This window comes from Protopterus annectens, chromosome 9.part0, assembly GCF_019279795.1.
Source record: "Protopterus annectens isolate FY-2018-M chromosome 9.part0, PAN1.0, whole genome shotgun sequence".
Taxonomy (NCBI): domain Eukaryota; kingdom Metazoa; phylum Chordata; order Ceratodontiformes; family Protopteridae; genus Protopterus; species Protopterus annectens.
Genome location: NC_056743.1, coordinates 782048492 through 782072288, shown reverse-complemented (window position 1 = coordinate 782072288; position 23797 = coordinate 782048492). Strand labels below are relative to the sequence as shown.

The 23797-nt window shown below is 41.3% G+C and overlaps 1 protein-coding gene across 3 annotated transcripts in view; it reads right to left on the bottom strand.

Moving 5' to 3' along the window:
* The window catches only part of LOC122811523 (transient receptor potential cation channel subfamily M member 4-like), a 1266622-nt gene that overhangs the window by 366082 nt on the left and 876743 nt on the right, over window positions 1–23797 (bottom strand). For all 3 annotated transcript variants that reach the window (XM_044083407.1, XM_044083409.1, XM_044083408.1), the window contains one exon: window positions 12140–12252. In XM_044083407.1, the coding sequence (XP_043939342.1) occupies window positions 12140–12252 (113 nt within the window). The remainder of the gene's footprint in view (window positions 1–12139; window positions 12253–23797) is intronic.

Sequence of the window (23797 nt, the reverse complement as noted above, 5' to 3'; positions counted from 1 at the left end):
CCTGGCATTTTCATTTCACAGGCTTCTGGTTTCTCATAAAGCTTAACTGGATGAGCAGTTGAGGATGGATGGACAGAAGGGTGGAAGGATCATTGGAAAAGTTGAATTTGTTTTCTTTTGACTCACCTCTTTTAGGAGACCTAATCTTTCTCTTGAGGAAACCTTCATTAATGTCTGCAAATTTAAGAAAAAAGACTTCTGCTTTGCAAGCCAAAATCCATTGATATCAAGTGTATATTTCTGGCATCCTCTCCTAAAATTCTTACAATGATCCACAGTGAGTGTCTAGTTCAATACATTCAAAATGAGAACTGGTGTTTTTTACCAGCACCCATTAGTCTATCAGTTCACAGTATCTGGCAAACGACATTATTCTGAGTAACTTTCAGTGTAGTAACTGCTTACTGCTTGAGGGCATTTTTTTATTTATGTTTTTATTCCTTTGCCTGCTGACCATCAAACTCTCAGACAGGCTTAGCCCATTCATTATTCCTGCACAAGGAACATACCCAGTACTGTATGAGCAGGGTGCTCTCAGAAGGAACATACCCAGTACTCTATGAATAGGGTGCTCCCAGATAGAACATACAGAGTACTGCATGAGTAGGGTGGTCCCAGAAGGAACATACCCAGTACTCTGAGTAGGGTGCTCTCAGAAGGAACATACCTAGTACTGTATGAGTAGGGTGCTCCCAGAAGAAACATACTCAGTACTGTAGGAGTAGGTTGCTCTCAGAAGGAACATACCTAGTACTGCATGAGTAGGGTGCTCCCAGAAGGAACATACCCAGTACTCTATGAGTAGGGTGCTCCCAGAAGGAACAGAGTAGGGTGCTCCCAGAAGGAACATACCCAGTACTCTATGAGTAGGGTGCTCCCAGAAGGAACATACTCAGTACTGTATGAGTAGGGTGCTCCCAGAAGGAACATATTCAACACTGTATGAGTAGAGTGCTTCCAGAAGGAGCATACCCAGTACTGTATGAGTAGGGTGCTCCCAGAAGGAACATACCCAGTACTGTAGGAGTAGGGTGCTCCCAGAAGGAACATACTCAGTACTGTATGAGTAGGGTGCTCCCAGAAGGAACACACTCAGCACTGTAGGAGTACAGTGCTTCCAGAAGGAACACACTCAGCACTGTAGGAGTACAGTGCTTCCAGAAGGAACATACTCAGCACTGTACGAGTAGGGTGCTCCCAGAAGGAGCATACCTAGTACTGTATGAATAGGGTGCTCCCAGAAGGAGCAAACTCAGTACTGTACGAGTAGGGTGCTCCCAGAAGGAACGTACCCAGTAGTGTACAAGTAGGGTGCTCCCAGGGAAGCCATCATAAAAGGCAGCTGTGAGAGTTGCTCGCATCTCTGCAACTGTGGGAATATGTACTGCCTTAATCTCAGCTCTGGTGGTAATATGAGCACCTTCATCATTGTAGGAGCTGTCTATCCTCCTCAACCCCATGCATTCCTGACCATTCACATGCAGTACAAAGGCTACCATCACTGGCTTGGCAGCAAGAGCCCAAGTCCTCAATGCCTTACCTTTCCTTCTTCAGCCAAGTTTCTGATCACCCCCAGAGCACCTGCAAGGCAATCAGAAACCACCTCTCAAAGTCTGGATGGGTAAACCCATCTTTCCCTTCCAGCTTTATCAAGCACCTGAGCTGCAACTTGACTTTAGTTGCCTGGGAAATAAATCAAGGATTTATCCTCTGGTTCCACAAAGCTAGCTTGCTTGGGGAAACTAATCTCCACCAGGAATCCATCCCAAATTAATTTGTTTCTCCAGTCTTGAAACAAAGGATTCCACTTACTAGAAAATGAAAGTAAATTTCAAAACCAACATAATGACAATCATGGCATCTTTCACTGGTTCTGCACAAACCAGTCAACTACATTCCAAACTCCATCGGCTGTGCCCCTATTTTACTGATTAATATATCACAGGTTACCCCTAAGACTATCGCCTTCCATGTCTTCATTAATGAACTATATGTATATCTGCGGTGTGATTTGTCTGCAGTACACTGGTCAGTAATTGTTATTGAAACAGACTGCAATGCAGCACTGTAGCACTTCCTGAATAGTGTCATCAATGCAAAAAAAAAGAATTAAACAGAATACACTATAGATCTTGTAAGGGATGAAAAATGCATTCTCTTGTAAAGAAGATTCAGTAGGTTTAAAAATGACTGCTCTCTAGGCCAGTTATGAACAGTATTCATCACTCAATGCAATGCAAATGTCTGGCAAGCAGGATTAAGTCGGACTCCTAAAGAAAATGCAAGATTGACCTAGGCAATCCCAGAAGCATCCAGAATGATAGCAATAACCTGGCAATGCTGTCCATGTGGAGTTATAATCAGGTCACACATTGTTAATATGCGAGTTATTTCTAACCCATATCAGTTTTGAAAAGTATCAGATGAGCATTTTTCTGCAGAATTCTACTCTACTGGGTTTAATAATACTCTTCTCAGAGTCTGGCCTTCTCCCTCTTTGGCTTTGACACTGAATTTCAGTTTACTCAGTGTCCTTCTCAAAAATGAATTATTACTCAACAAGATACCAAACAATGCAGAGTTGGTTTAATCCATTTCCACACTTCATCAGTGCATGCAACACATATTAACCTGTTTCAGATCAGTACTGATACATCACAATCATACCTCTCAACCTGTTATAGCAAGAAATCTGGACAAAGCAATAAATAATGGGGGGACAAAGGCCCAAAAATAAGTACACTTTTTAAATATTGCTCTTACAAACTTAGAAAGTAGATAGAACAACAGGTTTTGCATTAGTATGAATTTTCTGGAGAGTATGAAGTCTGAAACTCAAACGACTGCCATTATATTCTGACTTCAACCCTCAATGATTTGCCAGAAAACTACAATTTTCTGAGAAAAGAACCAAAAATATGAGCTGAAAATCTGTATGGTTCAGAGGTACTATTCTATGGGGATTTCACAGAGATATGGAGAATTACAAATATTCCAGTTGCTACGCATGCCTTTAGTTCTAGCCCTGAACTCTTTTGACCAAATCCTTGCCCGTCTGCTCTGGTCAACACCCTGGTGAAGGCTGCAGCTGCACAATTGCAGGCTCACATTGAAGTATATGACCCACACTCTGTAGTAGTTACATTGAAGTATATGACCTACTCTGTAGCAGTTACATTGAAGTATATGACCCACTCTGTAGCAGTTAGCATGACACCAGTAATGCACTTCTCTTCTTGACTGATGATTTGTTTCTGGCTATGGATTTTAGAAACTTGGAATAATATTTTCACTAAACAAATGTTTATTGATCAGAACAATGCACAATGTTCATAAAAAATAAACAATGAAATATAACGGACTTCTTTTAAATGTATTTTCAGACATTGGCATTGTATGTTCCTCTTAATGTTAGACCTTTTTATGGGTACATACCATATTTAACAAATAAACTAGGTCTATACAAAGATTCCTTATCAAAAACTATATCTGGTTTAGTATGAGAAGAACTTCTATTGTGAAAAGTAAAGTGCCTTGCGATATGATTTTTAAAGGGAAGGACCATGTGCTCAGAGGTTGAGATGTGTAATCAGATTCACTCCACAAATATCGGGTCTATATTAGATGATTGAACTTTCAAAACTTCAAATCTGATATGGTCGACACCATATGATCGAAGTCTTGAAACTTTGAATCTTTTAACGGAGATCTCCATACAGCGCGGAAAGGGAAGATTTCCCTTTTCTGCACTGTAGTGCGATCTCAGAGTTGATATATTTAAGTAGCAGGGGGTGTGGGAGTGCTGTTTGTTTTTGTAGGTTTTTGTGTTTTATTACATTTTCGATGTTTCAAGACTTCGATTATATGGTGTCGACCATATCAGATTCGAAGTTTTGAAACTTCGATAACGTAATATAGACCCATGGCCATAGACACTTGATAATGGTAATAAATATCTATAATTATATATATATATATATATATATATATATATATATATATATATATATATATATACACACACACACACACACACACACACACACACACACACACACACACACACATAGTATGACATTTGCACCCCCCCCATTTGTCTATTTAGCTATACTAATAGAAACCTCCTATATATTGCTCATAACATCAGCTTGTTATTCTTTTGCAAGCACATAAAATGTTTAAATAAAAAAATCCACACATTCCCATACATTTGCATTGTGTTGTCAAGCCATAATTATCATACTGACATGCTATTAACCTTCAGATAATTGTATTCGGATGTATTAATCTTTACCCAAGTTTATCAGGCAAGCATGCATGCATTCAAAATGAAAGAATGCACATTTCAGCCTACATAAAACATATTTCACTAATAACATCACAGTATGGTTAAATACAACAGAAGACTACCACAACAGGTTTTAGAAAATGTATAAAATATATAGAGTTAGTACGGTTTTAAATTTTCTGTGTACTATAGCATAAGCATCATCCAAATTCCTGCTCATTAGCAAAACTTTTCAAAACTGCAAATGATTCCTATATGGTTTGCAGAACATTAGCAGTGATGTTTCCTTGAAACTATGTTATTGCCTTCAAATATTTGCAAATAAGATAATATATTCCTACTTTGCTAAGAAATACATTTGAAGTGTTTGCACTTACTATTCAAAGAATTTTTTAGCACCACAACTTCCAAAATAACTAAACCTAATATGGTCATTCATATATTTATGCTTAAATTGTATTCAAATAATTATAGTCAGTCATATTACTTACTGTTTTATCTCTACCAGTATTCAAGATGCAGTGTTTCCGCACCAACTGAACCAGGCAGGAATTCCAAATATGCAGCCAAAGGGATGTTGTGCTTAAACTCTGACATTAAAACAGAATGCACCTTACTGCCATTATCTAAACACAATATGGCGACTCAAAAGCACTTCTGATTTTCTTTCACAGTCTTAAAGTTGAAAGCCTTGGTAACATTAACAAGCCACACCACTCCTTAACTCTGTTCTTGTAGCTCAGGTAATTTTCTCATCCCATCCCAATTCCTCTACCACTTCAAAAATTGCTGGCAGGACATTCATAAGCTTTCATGGTGTCACCACCATCAATTCTTCACCTACATAATACAACAGGGGCTAAGTGCAGCAAAACGTCCATCTCTGACTGTGCAGTTGTAAGCATTTATCTCTGTGTAGGGCAAAAACATCTAGCATAATAACTTGCACCAAATTCTGTATTGCTTATACCCTGGTACAGGTGTAAAAAATACACCTTTTGGCTGAATTGTACTTTCCAGGAAATCATGCTCCACCATTATTGGTCTACCACCCACCTGCCGCAACAGCAACAGAACCTGATCATTCTCATAAATCACACATTGCACCAAAATCAGTCAGACAACCATGAATACTACTGGTGAGTGGTGATCATAACCTGTATGTTTTCTGTATTCCTGAGGCTCTCTCAGAGCAACCAGTTTGTTGTGCCATGTTGCTTTTGACAAGTTCACGACTATCAAAACCTTCCTCTCTCTTCAGCAGTCCATTCAGTTTGAAACTATGCCTCCTTGCCTTGTCTTAGGTTCATCGGCAAGTACCAGACAATGTGTAAACAGATCATTACAAGACTAGCCAATAAACAACATTCAGTAGTTACCTTTCGCCTCGAAGAAGGTAACACAAGGTAGATTGGGGAGAATTTGAGTCTGCCTATCCAGTTATCTAGGTTTACTTTGAAGGTGACAAAGGTTCCACTTGGTGTGACATGTAGTTGTAGCTAGTTCCAGAGGTGGGACATACACGGGGATATGAATCTATCCCACCAATATATCTTACTCCATAGGAGCAAACTTCTGATCTGCTCAATTCCAGTCTTTTTTCTTGCATAAGAAAAGTACAGTTGTGTACACCTAAAGAGAGAGAATTTTCCTCCGAGAAGTTGAAAGGGGTGAAGTTTGTCTAGATGAGAGAGATCTTCTGGGTTCTTTTTTCCTTGGGAGAGGGCTCTGTCTTCTCCCTTGAGGCCTTGGCCAGCGGTCCTGACTCTAATTTTCTGTGGCCTTGATCTTGCCCTTGGAGGGCTGAACCCCTTATTGCTCTTTCTTCCCATCTTTTACATTTTTCTGAAGGACCATCTTTAGTGAAATCTTTTTCACCTTTAGAACCCTTTGCCTTTTCCTTTATCTTTTTCTTTAGGGGCAACTTACTCTTAACTTTCCATGCAACCTTATCGCACAGACAGCCTTAGAACCCAAAGACGTCATGTTGAGGAGGCAGGCATGTAATGGGAAAGCCTTATGTTTTAAGAAGCCAATACACAGAGCAGGAAGCATCCCTAGCATCACAGCACCATGCAAAAGCAGCATGAAGCATCAGTTTGTAAAGCAACAAACATTGGCTAGCTTGCATTAAAGCCAACACAAGAAATTGCTGGTATTTAAACATATGAAACTGGCAATTTAATGCCCTGTAAAGGAAGCTTTTGTGCTAAAAATTTTAAAGATGCTGTCTAAAGGGGGTAATAAGTATGTACAGTTTTTAGCCCTTTAATTGTAAAAAGAACCCTTCTTTTTTTTCCACCTGGATTAAGCAGGGAAAGGCTCTTCTTAAGAGCCTTAGAACAGTAGAAGCAAGAGTCAGGCTTGACAAGAAGGATTTCAATAGAAGAAGAGAGACAGAAGGGCTAAATAAAGAATCAAAAATTATCAAGGAAAAGGAGGCATGGAATCAGGATAGGAGCAGGAGGATCAAAAAAAGCATTAGCCTCAGAAAAAAGGAGGAATCTCTTCAAAACAGGAGGGATGGGAAGAAGAAGAACTGAGGAAGAAGAAGAAATTCTCAATATTCCTTTCCAAAAGAAAAAAATTCGAAAATCCTCAGGGCCATTTCCCCCAAAGAAGAATCAGCATCCAGAGAAATCCTCCAGTAGGGGAAGGGGGGCAACAGATTCCAAGAGACCTCAGAAGAAGAAGAGGCCTGGTCAGAAGAAGAGGAAGAGACAGAAGGAGAGCCTTTCAGAGGACAGAGTAAGAGAACAGAAGGGGGCCTTTTTTTTCAGGAGGGGTCAGAACCCTAATCATTATAGAGATTCTTCAGCCATCCTCAACCAATTTTTTTTGTCTTGGGGTAACTTTAGGAACTGTTGAGCTCTTACTTTTAGACTTAGAAGGAGTCTTACATCTGAGTGAAAAATTTGAAAGTGAAATAGGCAAAGGCCCCTCAGCCCAGACCACACCATGGACCCATCATCCGTCCGGACCTGAGTTAAGCGGGTGGCGATTGTCCCTCCTTGCATGAAGTAAAAAAGATGATCCATCAGCAGATCGCCAGCATATCGCGGCGGGCAGGAAGCGCAAATCGCCTCACTGGCGACAACCCTCGGCGGCTGACAGGGAAACGGACGCTGGCTGGACCTGCACAGCTGCGCTTTGTCCCTTATGAGGCCTGCTCCTTTTGCACGAATCCTTTGAACTCCGGTAATTCTTCCGCCTGCCAATAATTGTGAAATAAAAAAAGCCCAAAGCGATTTCTCTGTTTGATAGTCAGAGTTAGATTGAACCTGGCACAGAACCGACAACAAGCGAAGTGGGTCAGGGCCCTAAGCAGGTGTGCACAGTAAGGAAGTCTTGGTATAGGTATTTGTTTCCCACACGGCTATACAATTATTAACTTTTCTGACATTACAGGAAAAAGAAAAAGAACGGGTACTTAAAACTGAGGAAGAAAGTAACAAACGGACCCGACAACAACCAAAATGTTGTTAGAAAAAAAAATCCACAAAACGCCGGAGCTGCTTCCCACGCCGTGCGGCAAGAGAACTGGAGAAGATGATGGTCGGGGGGGGCTATACCAAGCGCAAGGCGCACAGGGGATACTAGCTTATAAGCGCACGCGGACAGAGACTTTGGGATTCTGGCCGACCTCGGGCTGCCTGCCGGCAGGAGCACCCTATAGTTATGACTGCAACAGTGAAACACGAAGAACATCTTGGTGATTTGCTGTCATACTTAAACCATTTTTGATGCACGTTTGATTTGTATGTATTGCTTGTTTTATTGCACCAGGGTCATGGCAATAAAAAAAAAAAAAACTTAAAAAATGTGTCACATTCCAGAAGTTAAATCTTTGCAGAAGTGATGAAACATACACTAGATTGAACTCCAAACTCAAGACACAGAATAACAAAAACAGTTCCCAAAATGACATCCTCCACATCATGTCCATCTTGCAGTTTATATTTGCAGTTTATCTTTATGTCGAGAAAAAGGGTTTAAATACGTTTGAAACATATTGAATCAAATCATATTTTATAACAGCACAATGGTGCAGAAGTTTATGTCACTGGATCACATGGGTTAATTTGCGTCTTATTTGTAGTGTCTGCATGCTGTGAGGTTTTATAGGATGCTTAGGGCTTGTTCTGCATCTGAAGTATATACCCTAGTCCAAATGGTGATTCTCCAAATTGCCTTTAGCAGTGCATGGTGTGTGTGAATGAGAGAAAATGAGAGCAGCACATCTGTGTGTGTGAGCTCGCACAGGCGCACTCATTCTGTAAACGTCAGGTCTGGAGTTCCCTTCCTTGTGCCCAGACAGTACTGTGATGGTCACTGGCATACCCATGAACCTAAATTGGATAAGTGGGTATTTAAATAAATGAATCATATTTTATTGTATGAGAAGGCAACTGAGTTATAAATGGGGAGAGACAAATGAAGCAATCAAAAGTCTCTGGCAGCTGATAACCACCATTTTCAAACTGTCATACTAAGGGGAACAGTGGCAGCTATTAAAATATGAAACTCTCACAGAAATCAAGAAACAAAGAACAAATTCATGCATTTTATTAATTGGTATTATAGCTCAATTAAAGAAGTTCCAAGTTCAGTCCTCTCTCCCCTACTTTTCTCTTCATAATCAAACATATTTCCAATTGTCCTCCACACCCTTCCAATAATGTTACATGCACATGACAAGATTATGGCTCAAACCCCTTCATCCAGAAGAAAGAAGGTCATTGTCCCACTGTACTCATCCTTCATTAGACCCATTATAGAATACAATGCCCAGTTTGGTATGTACCCCTCAAGACATCCGCAACAACTGGAAAGGCCGCAGAAATACCTCACTAAAAGAATCACAGGCCTAAAGCAGATTCCCTATGCTGACCATCTAAAAAAACTCCACCTATACTTTGTCACATATTGTCTACTCAGAGGCGATCTCTTCTTAACGTACAAGGCCATGTCAAACCCAGAGCTGTTGGACATGCTACAGTTAAAGAAATCCCAATCCATCAGAGACGTACATTCCAGGGATCTAAACCTTGTCATCACAATGAACAAAACATGCTGGAGGGATAGGTTCTTGACCCAGAGACTCCCCAGACTCTGGAGTAGACTGCCCATACATGTCAAGCAGAGCATCTCTTTGGCCCTCTTCAAAAGGAACCTTGATGATTGAATGAGAGAGGAAATTCACCCCTTGGGATCACGTCAGTTGCCCTGATAGACGGGGTCCAGGGAAGTAAATACTGTGGGAAGAAATAGCCAGGGAATTGTTATGGCTAGGCTTGTATAAGCCCTAGGGTCAATAGCCTAGTACCAACCTATGAACCTATGAGCAACTTAACATTTTACTAAATCATACGTATGCTTTTCTTAGTTAAAAAAAAAAAAAAAAACTAAAGTAAATCTATGTTATTAGGGGCCCAACAAAAGTTAGCCTGCAAACCAACATTTGAGAAATCCAAATTAATTCTGCCAGAGCTTCTAAGATCCTTCAGTTTCATTAACGCCTTCAGATATCTTGGGATATGGGTAGACAAAACATTAAACTTTCATTACATAGAAGTTACAAAAGCAAAAATTAACAAGTTTCTCTTTCTGGGCATGAAAAACTTCTCAATTCTTGACCCCAGAAGACACAGCAGGAGTTAGAAAAGAGGTTCCACTGCCATGATTTCAGTACACCCCCACTGCTGCCTCCAATAAAAAAAAAAAGGATTCCCCCTGGCAGATATATATCAGCCTATTACTATTGTTCCTTGCGAAGAACACCCCTGCCAGGTCTTAAATGCCATTGTATTCCTGTCTGTATAAATTTCTTTTGCTAAATTCACTTTCCTTTTTCACAGGCACAGCCCGTGTCCAGCACTCCTAATGCAGCTTCGGGTCACTCTTCCTAACATTGTATTATTTTGTACCCCTCATAATAAACTTGTTTGCAGTGCCCAGAACTTTTCAGTGCTAGCTCCTAAAATGTTTGAATTATTGCCTGTCGACATGAATAGTAAAATACATCTTATTTTTTTAAACAAACTTAAAAATTATCTGTTGAAAAAATCCAAATGCAAATGTATCATTTTTCAGGTAGTACCTCAACGTTTGTTAGCCACTACAGGTTTCATGCTAATGAATGAACAAACTTTCATAGTCTGACAACCCCCCCAGCCCCCATGTTCACCACTCACCAATAAATTGCAGTACATTTCCCATTAATGGGTAGCACACTGCTTATTTCTAAATATGAATCTGTTTCACTGTTGAACATTAAAATGTCCTTTAGTCAGGAACAGACAACTTCACATATTTAGTTTTTCACTTAAAGTGTAACAAAATCCATTTTATAATTTTTCTTCAGAAAAGCTCGACTTCCCAGAAAAGTTTATGTTGAAGTAAGGTTATAGAAACCTTACATCTAAGGATTTCCATTTGCAGTGCCCGTTTTTTCTACGGGAGGACAATAATGTCAGTTAAATACAGGGCAGCAAACTTAACAAGCAGCTAACCTGAGAAAGTAAAAGATATTAACAACCTTTCTTGTCCAACACAGATTTTTTTTCTGGGTTGTAAAAGAAAAGCGCAAAAGAATGACATGAGATCCACTGTATCTGAAGGTCCAACAGAAAGTAGGTTTGAGATTTAAGAGGCAAAACGCATGTCAGTAGGACAACGGGAAATGTTGATGCTAGTCGCCTATGAGTGAAGATGAAGTAACTATACTTCTGAAGCTGTGCTTTTCCACTCATTTTTTAATACTGAATATCAAAAAAAACCCCAAAAAAACAGCAATATCAACAACGCTGTTGCTGCACCGACAATGCAGTGATGAGATATTTGTGGATAAAAGATACAATCTTCATGTCTATGTTCAGTGCATCAGCTATTCCATATATACATATATATCTTCACCTTTGATTTTAGATATTCCTTACCTGTGGGATAATGCATATTATATTTGTCATTCTTGTTTCTGTCATAAACAACTCTTAAAATGACCAACTTAAGAAAGACAACTTTTCAAGGGGGGGTCAGTAAGCAATGTTATCCTTATGGGAAAACTGCTCAAGATGGTGACGTGGTTTCACATGGGCACTGCAGTCTGTTAATGTGTGATAGTGGCAGTCATCATCAAAGCACTCAAGTCTGATCAACATAACTAGTTCTGAAGCTATTTCAGGGATTAAGTACTGATAATTCTTCCCATTTTCATTACTCAAGTCCAGAACAATAACTAAAATAAAAGCTGGGATATTCTTGGTAGTGGGAAACAAAGTCCTCTGTGAGAGCCCAAGCTCACACGCGCACTGTATTAGGCAATGACTGCTGACTGTTGGTACTGCCATGTTGTACATTGTGAAATGTGTGAATGTAATGGTGTATATTGTGGAGAGGCAGCGACAAATCCACTTTTGCACACCAAGATCCAGATCCTCCACCCTATGACAGCAAACAGAATACTAGCGTCTACAGGGCTTTCATACTGCAGAACTACAATGTTTTTCTGCAACAATGAGTCACATGAAATTGCATTTGTAAATTTACAGAGTTCATCATGCAGACCATATAGACAACTTAGTGCATTTATTCTCAGTGTCGGCATTAAATGACCATGTACTAGAAGAATTAGTCGAGTGCTGAATTTTGATCATGTTGTTGGTCAAATTTCTGTAGTATAGAGAACATATATCAAACGGAAACCTAAGGAAAAAAGTTTGTGCATCACATCACCATCAGATATGTTGTCAATGAGATGCATTGATGAGCATGTACAGTACAACAAACAGGACATGTCTGGTATTTAGAGTGCAGATTTCAAGATCTTTGCTTTAAATAGTGGTGACTTACTTGAACTTGATTAGGTTGGTATACATCAGTGGAGCACAGAAGAAGGTGAGCAACAACTTCCAGACTTCTGTAGTTCTGTCCATCTCACCCCACCAGATCTGGGTAAGCAATGACTGAGGGAGGAAAAACAGCTAGTTTAAAAAAACAGCATGGAAACTTTCAAGGAATGGCAGCTGATGTGCACATAAGTGTCTATTCCTAGTGAGTACAGTTTCATTTTTAGAGTTACTACCAGGGGAAATTATCATTACAGTGAGACCCTGGTAAATATCAGGAGGAACACTACCAGTACAAAACTCAGCTGTCACATAAACCAGGTAGAAATGTAGATTCATTAATTCAGATATTTCATACATAAAACTGAATGAAAGTTTTCTTTGAAACAAGGTTCTCCTATGGCTGAAAAATAATAGAAAGCAATGCAGTGTTGATTTAATTTTTCCAAAGAGGCATTTTCAGTGGCATTAATATTTAAATAGTGCACATCTAGTCATAATCCAAGACTACCGTATTGAATTGCACAATTTATACCTACCCGTGCAGTGTAAAAAAATACCAAGAAAAAAGCTCCTGGCCACCTACAAAACATACCTATTTCATGCCCATTTCATTATTAAAAAAGTGATTTAAAAACAGGTAATTAAAACCACATGTTCTCGCTATGTCTCTGTGGGGTTCCTCCCACCTCCCAAAAACTTGCTGAGTATTTCCACCTCAAACTCACCAAGAATGGAGTTGTCAGCAGCAACACAGACTCTAGATGGTGCCTATTTGGGGAACAGTTGTGTAGACCAACCGGGTCTGGGCATTAACTGTTGTTTTCAGTATTTCCTACATAAGAGAACATGAATAACAGTCTGCTTGCCATGTGAGGGCTAGCCACTCAATGGGTGTAAAAACTGATTGTAGCTAATTTGGTTGTTTTGGCTAATTTCCCCAAACTTTGTATGGGTTTTTGCTGGAGATAAGAGGGTTGAGGACCTGGCCTACTCTGACCTATGCCAGGGACTCATGCCTATTGTGGGAGGCATCTATCATCATAATAATTGGTAACCCTGGATCAATAAGCTACTGGCTCAGCCAGTGTCCAGTTGTACAGCTTGGGTTACCTGGGATAACTCTGTTGAGTAAAAGTTGGATGTTGAACCAATTAACTAAGGATTACTACACTCAGTAAAGGCTCACTGACATGATGACACTTGGAAGTGGATGGCAAGTATGAGGCTGGACATCATCTGTATCCAGGAGAAAATATAGAAGGGCTTGCCTTGGGAACCAGAAATGATGTGGGAATTGTTGTGAGTAAGAGGCTTCAGAAGACAGTGAGGGATATCATCAGAACTGGTGACAGACTCATTGGCAATCAGGCAGTGTTCATAATCTCAGCCTATTCCCTGCAGCAGGGTTGTGATATGGGAGGAAAAAGGTGCATTTAGGCAGCAGTTGCTGGATGTACTAGATAAAGCAGGACTATATGAGCTGATCTTGATTATAAGGGACCTGAATCCACATATCAGGACAGATAGACAAGATATGAGGACTGCTTGTGTCCACTTAGGCGGGGAAACAGAAAGAGAGGTCATTCTAAACTTCTGTTTGGAAAATGTCTTGATTGTGGCAAACACATTGATCAGCAAGAGAGACCGTCACAAGATCACATACAAGAGTAGCCAACGTGCAACTCAGGCAGACTTCATTCTACTTAGGGAAACTTACCGGGGTAGAATCAGTGATTGCAGTCATCCCTGGTGAAACAGTTGGCCCACAGTATAAAGCACTGGTTGCCCCAATTAGCTACCAGTTATCACAGAAGGATCGAAGGTCAACAGAGACTATTGCTGAAGACCTGGATGTGGACTGGAGAGAAAGCACAAGAGCTCAGGGAAATACTTGGGGGACTGAGCACCTCAGGAGGAAAAGGAAATAGGGAGAGATGAAGAAAAATGGCAGCACCTCAAAACAGCAAGTGTGAAGACTATAAAATGGACATGAGGCTGACCCAGGTTTGGAAATAAGGTACATAATAGCTGGTGGTGGAATGCAGAAATCCAGGAAGTCATCAGTGAAAGGTGACAGAAATACAAAAGATGGTCCAGTCTAAGAAGGAATTCTGGTTGGTTAACAAAGAGGCTGTGAGAGCAGTTGCAATAGCAAAGAACGTGGCACTAGAGGCACTCTACCAGCTTCCAGAATGTGACGTAGGAAATGGCACAAAGAAACTCAGGTTGCAGGGCAAAGAAATAAAGATAACGAAGATAATCATTCAGCACCCAGCATAAGAGATACCAGCAACAACCTGTTCACCAGTCCACCGGACATCAAGGGAGTACCTCCAGCAGCTTCTGAATGAAGAAAACTCAACAGAAACTGTACTGCTCTAGACAGAGCCTACAATAAAAGTGGAGGAGCCCACCTTATAAGTCAAGGAAAGCAGCAGGTTCAGATGAGGTCATAGCATATATGATCAAGGTGTTGGGTGAGTTAGGTGAGTAATGTCTCTTGGGGGTACTCATAGAAGTGTGGAGAGAAAGGCTAATCCCAGATGACTGAGGAACAAGCATACTAGTGCCAGTGAACAGGAACAAATGTGTTTACTCTCCAGTCATCTGGGATATGTTTTGCAGTGAGGCAAATGGTTGAGAAGAAATTACTGATGAGGAAAGTGTTCTACTAGGTACTTTATTCTTGGACAAAGCATATGATATGGATCCAAGAAAGCTGATTTGGTCAGTCCTGCAATAGTTCAGTTCTGGAGAACACAGGGACCCGATGACACAATTATGTACAGTGTTCAGACTCACAGCGGGGGGATGTGGGGGTCCCAGTGAGAGTGGATGTGCATCAGGGTTAGGCTCAGAAGCCACTGTTGTTCATACTGGTGATAGATTACATTAGCAAATATGTAGGAGAGAACAGTATGCAGACAAGGAGGCATTACAGGCAACCTCTGAACAAGAAGTCCAGCAAAGTATAGGGGAATGGAATGCAAAACTGAAGGCACAAGGAATGAAAAGTACAGTTGTGTACACTTACCATAAATGTAGATGTTTGAGTGTATTCACTGTTGCAGTCATTACATTTGGGTTATCTGCTTGCAGGTAGCCCTCAGTCGGCCTGATTATCAAAGTCTTGGGTCCTGTGTCGGCTGCTGTCTCATCTTCCATGACGTCAGGTAGTCAGGGATATAAAGCATGCAGCCAACGCCATTACATCAGTTTTTCTTGCCCCAGATGTCAGGTGCTCCCATAATGGGAAGCAATTATATACAAGGTTACACCTCCAACAAAAAGCAAATACACCAGAAAGCTTAAGTATAGTAAACAAGAAGAGAGGTATAGCCAATAGAAGTCAGGGGGCTGGAGGGAGGGTAACCAGGACTGCAACAGTGAATACACTCGAACATCTACATTTATGGTAAGTGTACACAACTGTACTATGCTCTTCGTGTTTCACTGTTGCAGTCATTACATTTGGGTAGATTCCCAAAGCTAAGGAAGGGAGGAGGCAATCATTGAGCATTAGGACTAGCTATTAGGCCCTGCAAGACTGCAGTGGCAAAACCAGCTCTGGATTTAGAAAAAAATTGGCAAGTGGTAATGCTTGGTGAAGGTATGTACAGAACTCCAGGTAGCAGCTTCTAGGATGTCCCTGGTAGGAACATCTCTGAGAAAGGCTGTAGAAGTAGATGCAGCCCTGGTGGAATGGGGTCTTATCCCCATGTGGGGTAGATTTTCCATGGTGCTTATAGCAGAAATGAATGCAATGGCATATCCACTTAGAAATGGTTTGCTTTGAAATGGCCTTCCCCTCTGCCCCTGCAGCAAAGGCAACTAGCAGCTGTTCAGATTTCCTGAGAGGCTTGGTCCTGTCCAAGTAAAATCTAAGTTGTCTGTGCACATCCAAGGAGTGCAGTATTCGTTCCCCTTTGTTCTATGGATTAGAAAAGAAGGTTGGCAAATGAATGGACTGATTAAGGGCCACACTGGATACCACCTTGGGCATAAAGGAAGGATTGGTCCTGAGGGACACCCTGTCCACATAAAAGATGATGAAAGGCTCCACTGCCATGAGGGCCTGTAATTTAGACACCCTTCTTGCTGAAGTGATGGCTAGAAGGAAGGCTGTTTTCCAAGAAAGGAATTTCAACTCTGCAGTTGCAGCTGGCTCAAAAGGAGGTAGAGTGAGCTTTTCCAATAAAAAGTTAAGGTCCCAGGCCAGAGTAAGAGCTCTCCTGGCTGGTCTTAAATTTTTGGCCCCTCTGAGGAATTGTTTCAGTAGGGGGTGAGAGAAGAGGGGTGGCTCAGTATTATAATGTGCTTAAATGGCTGAGGCATGAATTTTAATGGAAGAGAAGGAAAGGCCCTTGTGAAGCATCTCTGTTAAGTATTGAAGAATATGAGGTAAACTGGGCACTGTTGTGCCCATCTCCTGAGGCTGGCTCCAGGAACAGAACCTTTTCCACTTTTCAGCATAGGATTTTCTAGTACTAGGCCTCCTTGCCTCCAGGATGACATCCAGCACTTGCTTGCTGAGGGATGGTATAGGAGAACTTGGGTAATTAGCCAGGCTGCCAGGTTCAGGGTTTGACGCTGGGGGTGCAGAATCTGGCCCTCCTGCTGGGACAGTAGGGAAGGAGTCTGAGGCAGGTGCCATGGTTCCAGTAGTGACATACTGTGCAAGAGGGGGTACACCAGTGTTGGTGTGGCCAGTCTGGTGCAATGAGTATTGTCCTTGGTTTGTCCTGTTTGCTCTTTAGTAGAACTTTCAAGAGGAGAGGCAGAGGGGGAAAGGCATAAACTGAGTGGCTTTCCCAGGTAAAGGACAGGGCATCCACTTTCCAAGCTTGTCTGTGGAGAGTCCTTGTGCAGAATTTGTCCAATTGGTAGTTCTGAGGGGAGGCAAACAGGTCTATCTCTAGGCTCCCCATTTGTTTCTTAGAATGTTGAATATCTTTGGCTCCAGTTTCCACTCATGTGGGTCCATGAGATTTCTGCTTAGGTCATCTGCCAGTGTATTTAGCTTGCCTGGCAGGAATTGAGCTTGTAGGTGGACTTGGTAGCTCAAGGCTGTGTTCCACAGAGCCATGGCTAGTCTGCAGAGAGGGTATGAGTGCCCCCCCGCTTGTTTATGTACCACATAACAGTGGTGTTGTCCGTCTTTACCAATAATTGTCCTGGAAGAATGTGGTCCTTGAAGGCTGTCAGATATTTCTGTACAGCTAACATTTCTTTTTGACTGATATACAGGTGCATTTGACTTGGGTTCCATTTGCCCTGAATGCACTGCCCTGCCAAGTGAGCCCATCATGCATAGTCTGATGCATCTGTTGTTAGGGTTTGGACGGCAGGGGGTAGAGTGAATGGCAGTCCCTTGTTGTGGTGGTAGGCCTCTGCCCACCTAAGGAACTCTGTCTTTATACAAGGAATGATAGGAATCATTGATTCCAGGTACTGAGAATGCTGACACCATAGGCTTTTTAGATACCATTGTAGTTTCTTCATATGCAGTCTTGCATATGGAATTAGTAGAATGCAAGAGGCCATGAACCCCAGGGCTTGCAGTATTCTCCTTGCAGATAGCTGGGTCTTGTGGCCAGTAGTTTGAAGTAGGCTGTCAAATAAACTTGTTTCTCTGGCGTGAGGTAGGCCATCTGAGAAGTTGTATTCAAGCTTGCTCCCAGGAATACAATTTGTTGGCAGGATACTAGGTGTGATTTCTTTTTGTTTATGGTGTACCCCAGTGAGGTCAGCAGTTTCTTTACAAATGCCAAATGATGTAATAGTATGTCCTGGCTTTCTGCCTGAATTAGACAATTGTCCAGGTATGGGTATATTTGAATATTTCTTTGCCTGCAATATGCAATGACTGGAGCTAGGCACTTTGTGAATACCCTGGGCACAGTAGATAAGTCAAAGGGCAGTGCAGAGAACTGATAGTGCATGTAGCCTGCTCTGAAGCGTAGGTATTTCCTGCAAGATTCCCTTATTGGGATGTGCAGGTAAGCTTCCTGTAAATCTAATGTTGCCAACCAGGCATTTTTGCCTAGCATAGGAAGCAGCTGATGAAGAGTTAGCATTTTGAATTTTGGGATTACCAAAAAGGTGTTTAGGATAGACAGGTCCAGGATAAGATGCCAGGAATTGTCTTTTCTGGTACCAGGAAAAGGCTAGAGTAAAAACCTTGTCCCCATTCCTCTTCTGGGACAGGTTGAATAGTCCTGATGCTTAGAAGTGAGAGAACTTGCTGTTGAGTCTCTGCCCACTGATTTGGGGTAGGTCTGGCCAACCATTTGAGTTGGTAAGGAGTGGAAGTGGAATCTGTATCCTTGGGAAACTATATTTAAAACTCTTTTGTCTTGGGTAATGAGTTCCCAGTTTTTTGCAAGCAGAGTGATCTTTCCACCTAAAGGAACAGTCAGTTGAGCAGGGCTTGGAAGGTTTAAGGTTAAGTCATTGTGACAATTTACTATAGGGGGGTGTCTTATTACTTCCAGCTTTGGAAGTGAGAGCCCCCCACTGCTTAGGCCTGTGAATACCTTGAGACTGAAGCCTGGGTGGTCTGCTGCTCCTGGGTTTGGACTGAGAAGGCCTAGAAGAGATAGGAAAGGACCAGTTCTTAGAAGGCCAGTGCCTACTAAATCTGGGAGGCTGTACTTGCAAGAAATCTTTAACAGTTTGCATTGATTTAGCTTTTTCCTCCATCTTTTTAAGTACTACTTCTGCTTTGTTGCCAAACAGGTGGTCTTGGTTTAAGGGAGCTTCCAGTAATTTAGCTTTAACATGATCTGGCAAAGTTTGCTCCTTAAGCCAAGCATGCCTTCTAAGTACAGACCCAGTGACAGCAGCCCTGAAAGATGCCTCTGAGGAATCAAAACCACATTGCAAAGTATGTTTACCAACTTGTTCAGCAGAATGCATTAAATCCTGTAATTCTTTATTTTCAGCACAGTTCGGAATCAACATAATTTTCTGTTTAAGTAATTCAATAATATGCTGCTGATACTTTAACATATGAAACGGGCAGTTTAAGGCCCTAATGGCCAAAGTAGCAGAAGTGTATACCTTCCTACCCCATCTGTCCAGGGCTCTGGAATCTCTATCAAAGGGCATAGGGTTTTTGGTAGTAGTAGCCTTAATGCCTTTGGGTCCCTGTGAAATGGTCTCTGGATCTGCAGTAGGATTCTTAAAGAGGAACCTGAGAGAGTCAGGTACTCTGTAATACAGGTCAGGTTTACTGGGAGCCAGAGGTAAAGTGTCTGGGGCCAGGCTAGATTCCAAGAAGGAATCATCTACAATGTCCAGTACAGGAGGGATAGCTAAAGGCCTGTGTTGAGGTAGGAGTAAGAATTCCCTAAGCCTCTTTTTGGAGTCAGAGTAATCCTGGCTTTCCCAGCAGAAATCCTCCCTAAGAGTATGCAAAATTTCACCTAAAGAGAAATCTTCTGGAGGGGAAGCAGAGGGAATGGAGTCCTCTGCATCAGAATCCTCATAGGTAGATAAGGGCAAATCCTGGTCATCAGAAGAAACAGAAATTTCAGAATCCTGATCGAAGAATCAGAAGGAAAATCAGTTCTAGGTCTCTTAGAGGGAGAAGGGTGGCTTCCCCTGATTAGCGTTAAAAGGTCTTTAGCCATTCTTACTTGTTTTTTAGGCATAGGAGCTTGACCATGCAGTCTGTGCATCGGTTTTCTAGGCGTGGATCGAGTTTTAGGCCTTAAAGAAGAAGATGGCATCGGTTTGATATGCAAGTCAGTAAGCCTGAATACACCCTCAGAAGCCGGTGCCTGCACAGTGGCTCCGGACCCATCCAAGATAGAGACATCCGCAGGTTCCGTAGTCAAAGCATCATTTCGCGGCATACCATACTCTGAATGGGTCTCGGTAGAGACCTGCGAATCAGAAGTAGCGGGTATCAGGGGCTGCAAAAGCACCTCACTGAGTACCAGTGAACTGGCGACTAGCTTAACGGAAGCGTCGTCAGCAGCTTTGGACCTATGCGGTCTGTCTCTGTCTTTATCTTTACATATTTTCAGAATGTCAGTAGTCAGATGGCTTACTGAAGCCATTTCTGGATAAATGAACTGAGTACCAAAATAGTGAGAAGCGAAAATGAACAGATGACTAATAGTTCGAGGATTGAATAAGGCACAAATCCGACAGCGAGGGACGTCGCGGTCTGGGCCTAAGCAAGGAATGCAGTATGAATGAAAATCTTTATGAGGTATTTGCTTTCCAAAGTAATACAATTGTTAACTTTTACTGACATCAGTTTAGAACAAGAAAAAGGATCCCCAATGGAGTACTTAGCATTTTTGAAGACTTTGGATCTGAAACTTGAAAACGAAAATGTCAGGAGTCTGCCGACCAGCACTTGCGAACTGCTTCTGCTTCGGGCACTGCACAACAAGAAAGACTGATGTAATGGCGTCGGCTGCATGCTTTATACCCCTGACTACCTGACGCCATGGAAGATGAGACAGCAACCGATGCAGGACCCAAGACTTTGATAATCAGGCTGACTGAGGGCTACTGCAAGCAGATAACCCAAATGTAATGACTGCAACAGTGAAACACGAAGAACATCTGAGTATAGATAGAACAGTTGTAATAGTAGAAAATGACAGCTGAGATCTGAGGTAGAACAGAAAGGAGTGCAACAGGTTAACAAGTGCCTGGGAGGGATGGTGGAAGAGCAGGGAATTCTGAATGAGGAGGTCAAAGATAGAATCAAGGGGCTGTAAACAACACAGAGTGTTAGTGGCAGTATATTTCAGAAGAATACCAAATAAATTTAAAAGTATAAAACAGCGGTGCGACGAGTACCACTATACGGCACAGAAACCAGGACAGTGAAGGCACAGCAGTGGAAAAAGCGAGAGGTGATGAAGTGCCTGAGATGGGTGGCAGGATGCACACTATGGGGCAGATAACGTCAGGACAACAGAGAAGAAGCCTGCGCTGCTTTCATTTCAGAGATGGTTATGGTGGTTCAGTCACATGTACAGGGAAGCAGAAAATATGATGAAGATTTGAGGCAGATAGGAAGAAGGCAAGAGGAAACAAGGGCATCCAGCAAAAAGATGGATGGATTCTGACAGAGAAGACCCATGACAGTCAGGCATAACTGCTGGAGAAGGTAGGAGAGTGGCTTTGAATCAAATGAGATGGTGACAGTTGATGCCACATCTTGACCGCATATAGAAAATGAGAAAAATGGTTTGCTGATGCTGATGATTTTTACACAGTCAATTAAAACAGTCACTGTAATCTGGTGTTGCACATTTGTAGACATCTACAAGCTTGGTACTGTTTTTATATTTACTACAACCAACCGATGGGCCTGCTTGCCACCTTAGATAACCTGTGCAACTGCACATTAATGGCCTTTGTTTCAAAACCAAAAAAAAAACAGATAGGTTATTCACTTTGAAAGGAAGACCAATGAATATCTGCATTCTGTTAATGTCAAAGACAAGTCTCAACTTAAAAAAAAGATGCGAGAATCATAGCCGACTACAAAACTGGCTTTATGGCAAAGACCAATGGCATCAACAGAAAATGTTGTTATAAAACTAAGTATTTTTAATTCATTTTCAGCAGCAGTGTTAATTCATCTCTTCAAAACCTTACTTATGACCTTGCTTTACACAAATTTAATGTCATTTCTTGTGTGGAAAAGTTAGCTATGATGAATAAAAACTTAAATAACAACTGTTATGGTTTGAGAAATTAAGGATTACTTTTTACTACTGGTTCCCAGTATTCAAAAATTAATTCTTTGCAAGCCTATGCTATTGCATCATGGAACAGATTATCTCTTCACATTTGATCTGTGAATTCCCTGTTGGTGTTTAAAGTTCCTTTAGGTGAATTAGTAGGTGTCTATAGGTATATAAGGCAAAGGAAGCAGGATGCAAGCTCCTTGGCATTTCACGCTATACCACAGAATGTGTTCCATACCATAATGAAACTTTATAAATGACTATATTTAATTACTTATTTCACATTTCTTAACCACTAAGTGGGCTGGTCATTTCCCATACCTACTGGCAATGCAAAGAATATTACAGTGTGCAATAAAACATATTTAGTCTCCATATTTATACCGCTAGAAAGTGAAATGGTGATATATCTACAGTATGCACAAGTAACCATTGCATTACATGTATGATAGCCCTAAAATGGCAAAAAAGATATGCAAGGCACAAAAAGACATGGCTAATAATACTATAAATGCTGAATCAGATACATTTTCTACAGAAAGAAAAAAAATTTCAAGGATTATGAAGGCCTCGACTAGTCTATTGAATATATCAATTCAAAGAATATGTAATCTTACCCAGAAGGTGACATGCCAATGCTCCCTCCTCATTCTTACAGGAGTAATACACCAGTGGAATTTCTCAAACTTAACATCAGTATCCGTACAGAGGTGGCTATGTCACAGTGTACTTATGATTCATTACACAATTCAATGAGAGCAGCAGCTACATGAGTCCTGCTCAACAAGGCAAAAGGGGAAGTAGTCAGTGCTCCTGTACATTAGGATGCACCTTTTCATTAACCAGCACATGACCTTAGTTAACATGAGAAAAAAGGCAACATTTGGACAGCAGTTAAACACTTTTTTCGATTTGTGTTTTGCTTGTATGTATGCTGACCAGTAAGCATCCCCTCAAGTGGGATTGAGTCCAGTTGTTCCTCATTACTGGGAATACTCAACATCCATCTGCAAGGGCGTTCATACAGGCAGCCATGGTGATTGCTTGCATCTTTGCTGGAATCCTGCAAATCAGGTCACTGTCACTATGATCCTAATCCCTCTTCTGTGCACTGGGAACACGACACCTGTGTCACATAATGGCTCACAATAGCTTTCCTGTACCCCATTCACACTTTGTTTTTAGAGACCTTGTATAAAAATTAAGCAATTTATTTATTTTCCATTGTTTAACAGGTCAGTCCCACTAGGCTAGTGGATTCTCTTCAGGGGACACCCAATGGTGGTATTTATACTACTGGGGAAATTTGGCCATGGCATATGGAAACTTCTACTACTTGTTAGAGGAGTGCTGCTTCTTTTCCTAAAACAGTGGCAGATGGGAGAACAGCACTCAAGTTGATCCAAGATGGTGGATAGAGGAAAATGTCAGTGTAGTGTTTGAAGTTCTACAAGATTCTGAGGAGCTGTTTCAGCAGAATTTGTTTCATTGGAAGCAAACGTCCAAAATTATGACGTATCTGTTATTACAACCCTCCAACTGAAAGGGTTGTGGGACGATATTTTGGGTGATTTGCTGTTTCAGAGTAAGCTAAAGAGTAGAAAAGATGATTCATGAGATGAGATTATAGAAAAATTCTATCGGAGGAATTGGAAGCTATTTTGAAAGAAGATTGCCAGACAAAGAAATCATATGCCAAGACTGAAAGAAACTACAGGGAAAGTGATGACAGATGAACAGAGGAAAGGAAATGTTACAATCAAAGGAAAGCTATGGTGAGAATTCAGGACAAAAGAAAAAGAAATGGTGTGATATTTGGGAAAATGTAACAGTCCCATTGGGAGTGAAGGCTCAGGAAGAAAAAGCTTTTATTCTTATTTATAGAGAGACACTTTGTGACATAATTTTTGAGACTGGTTCTGTTCTTGAAATTTTTT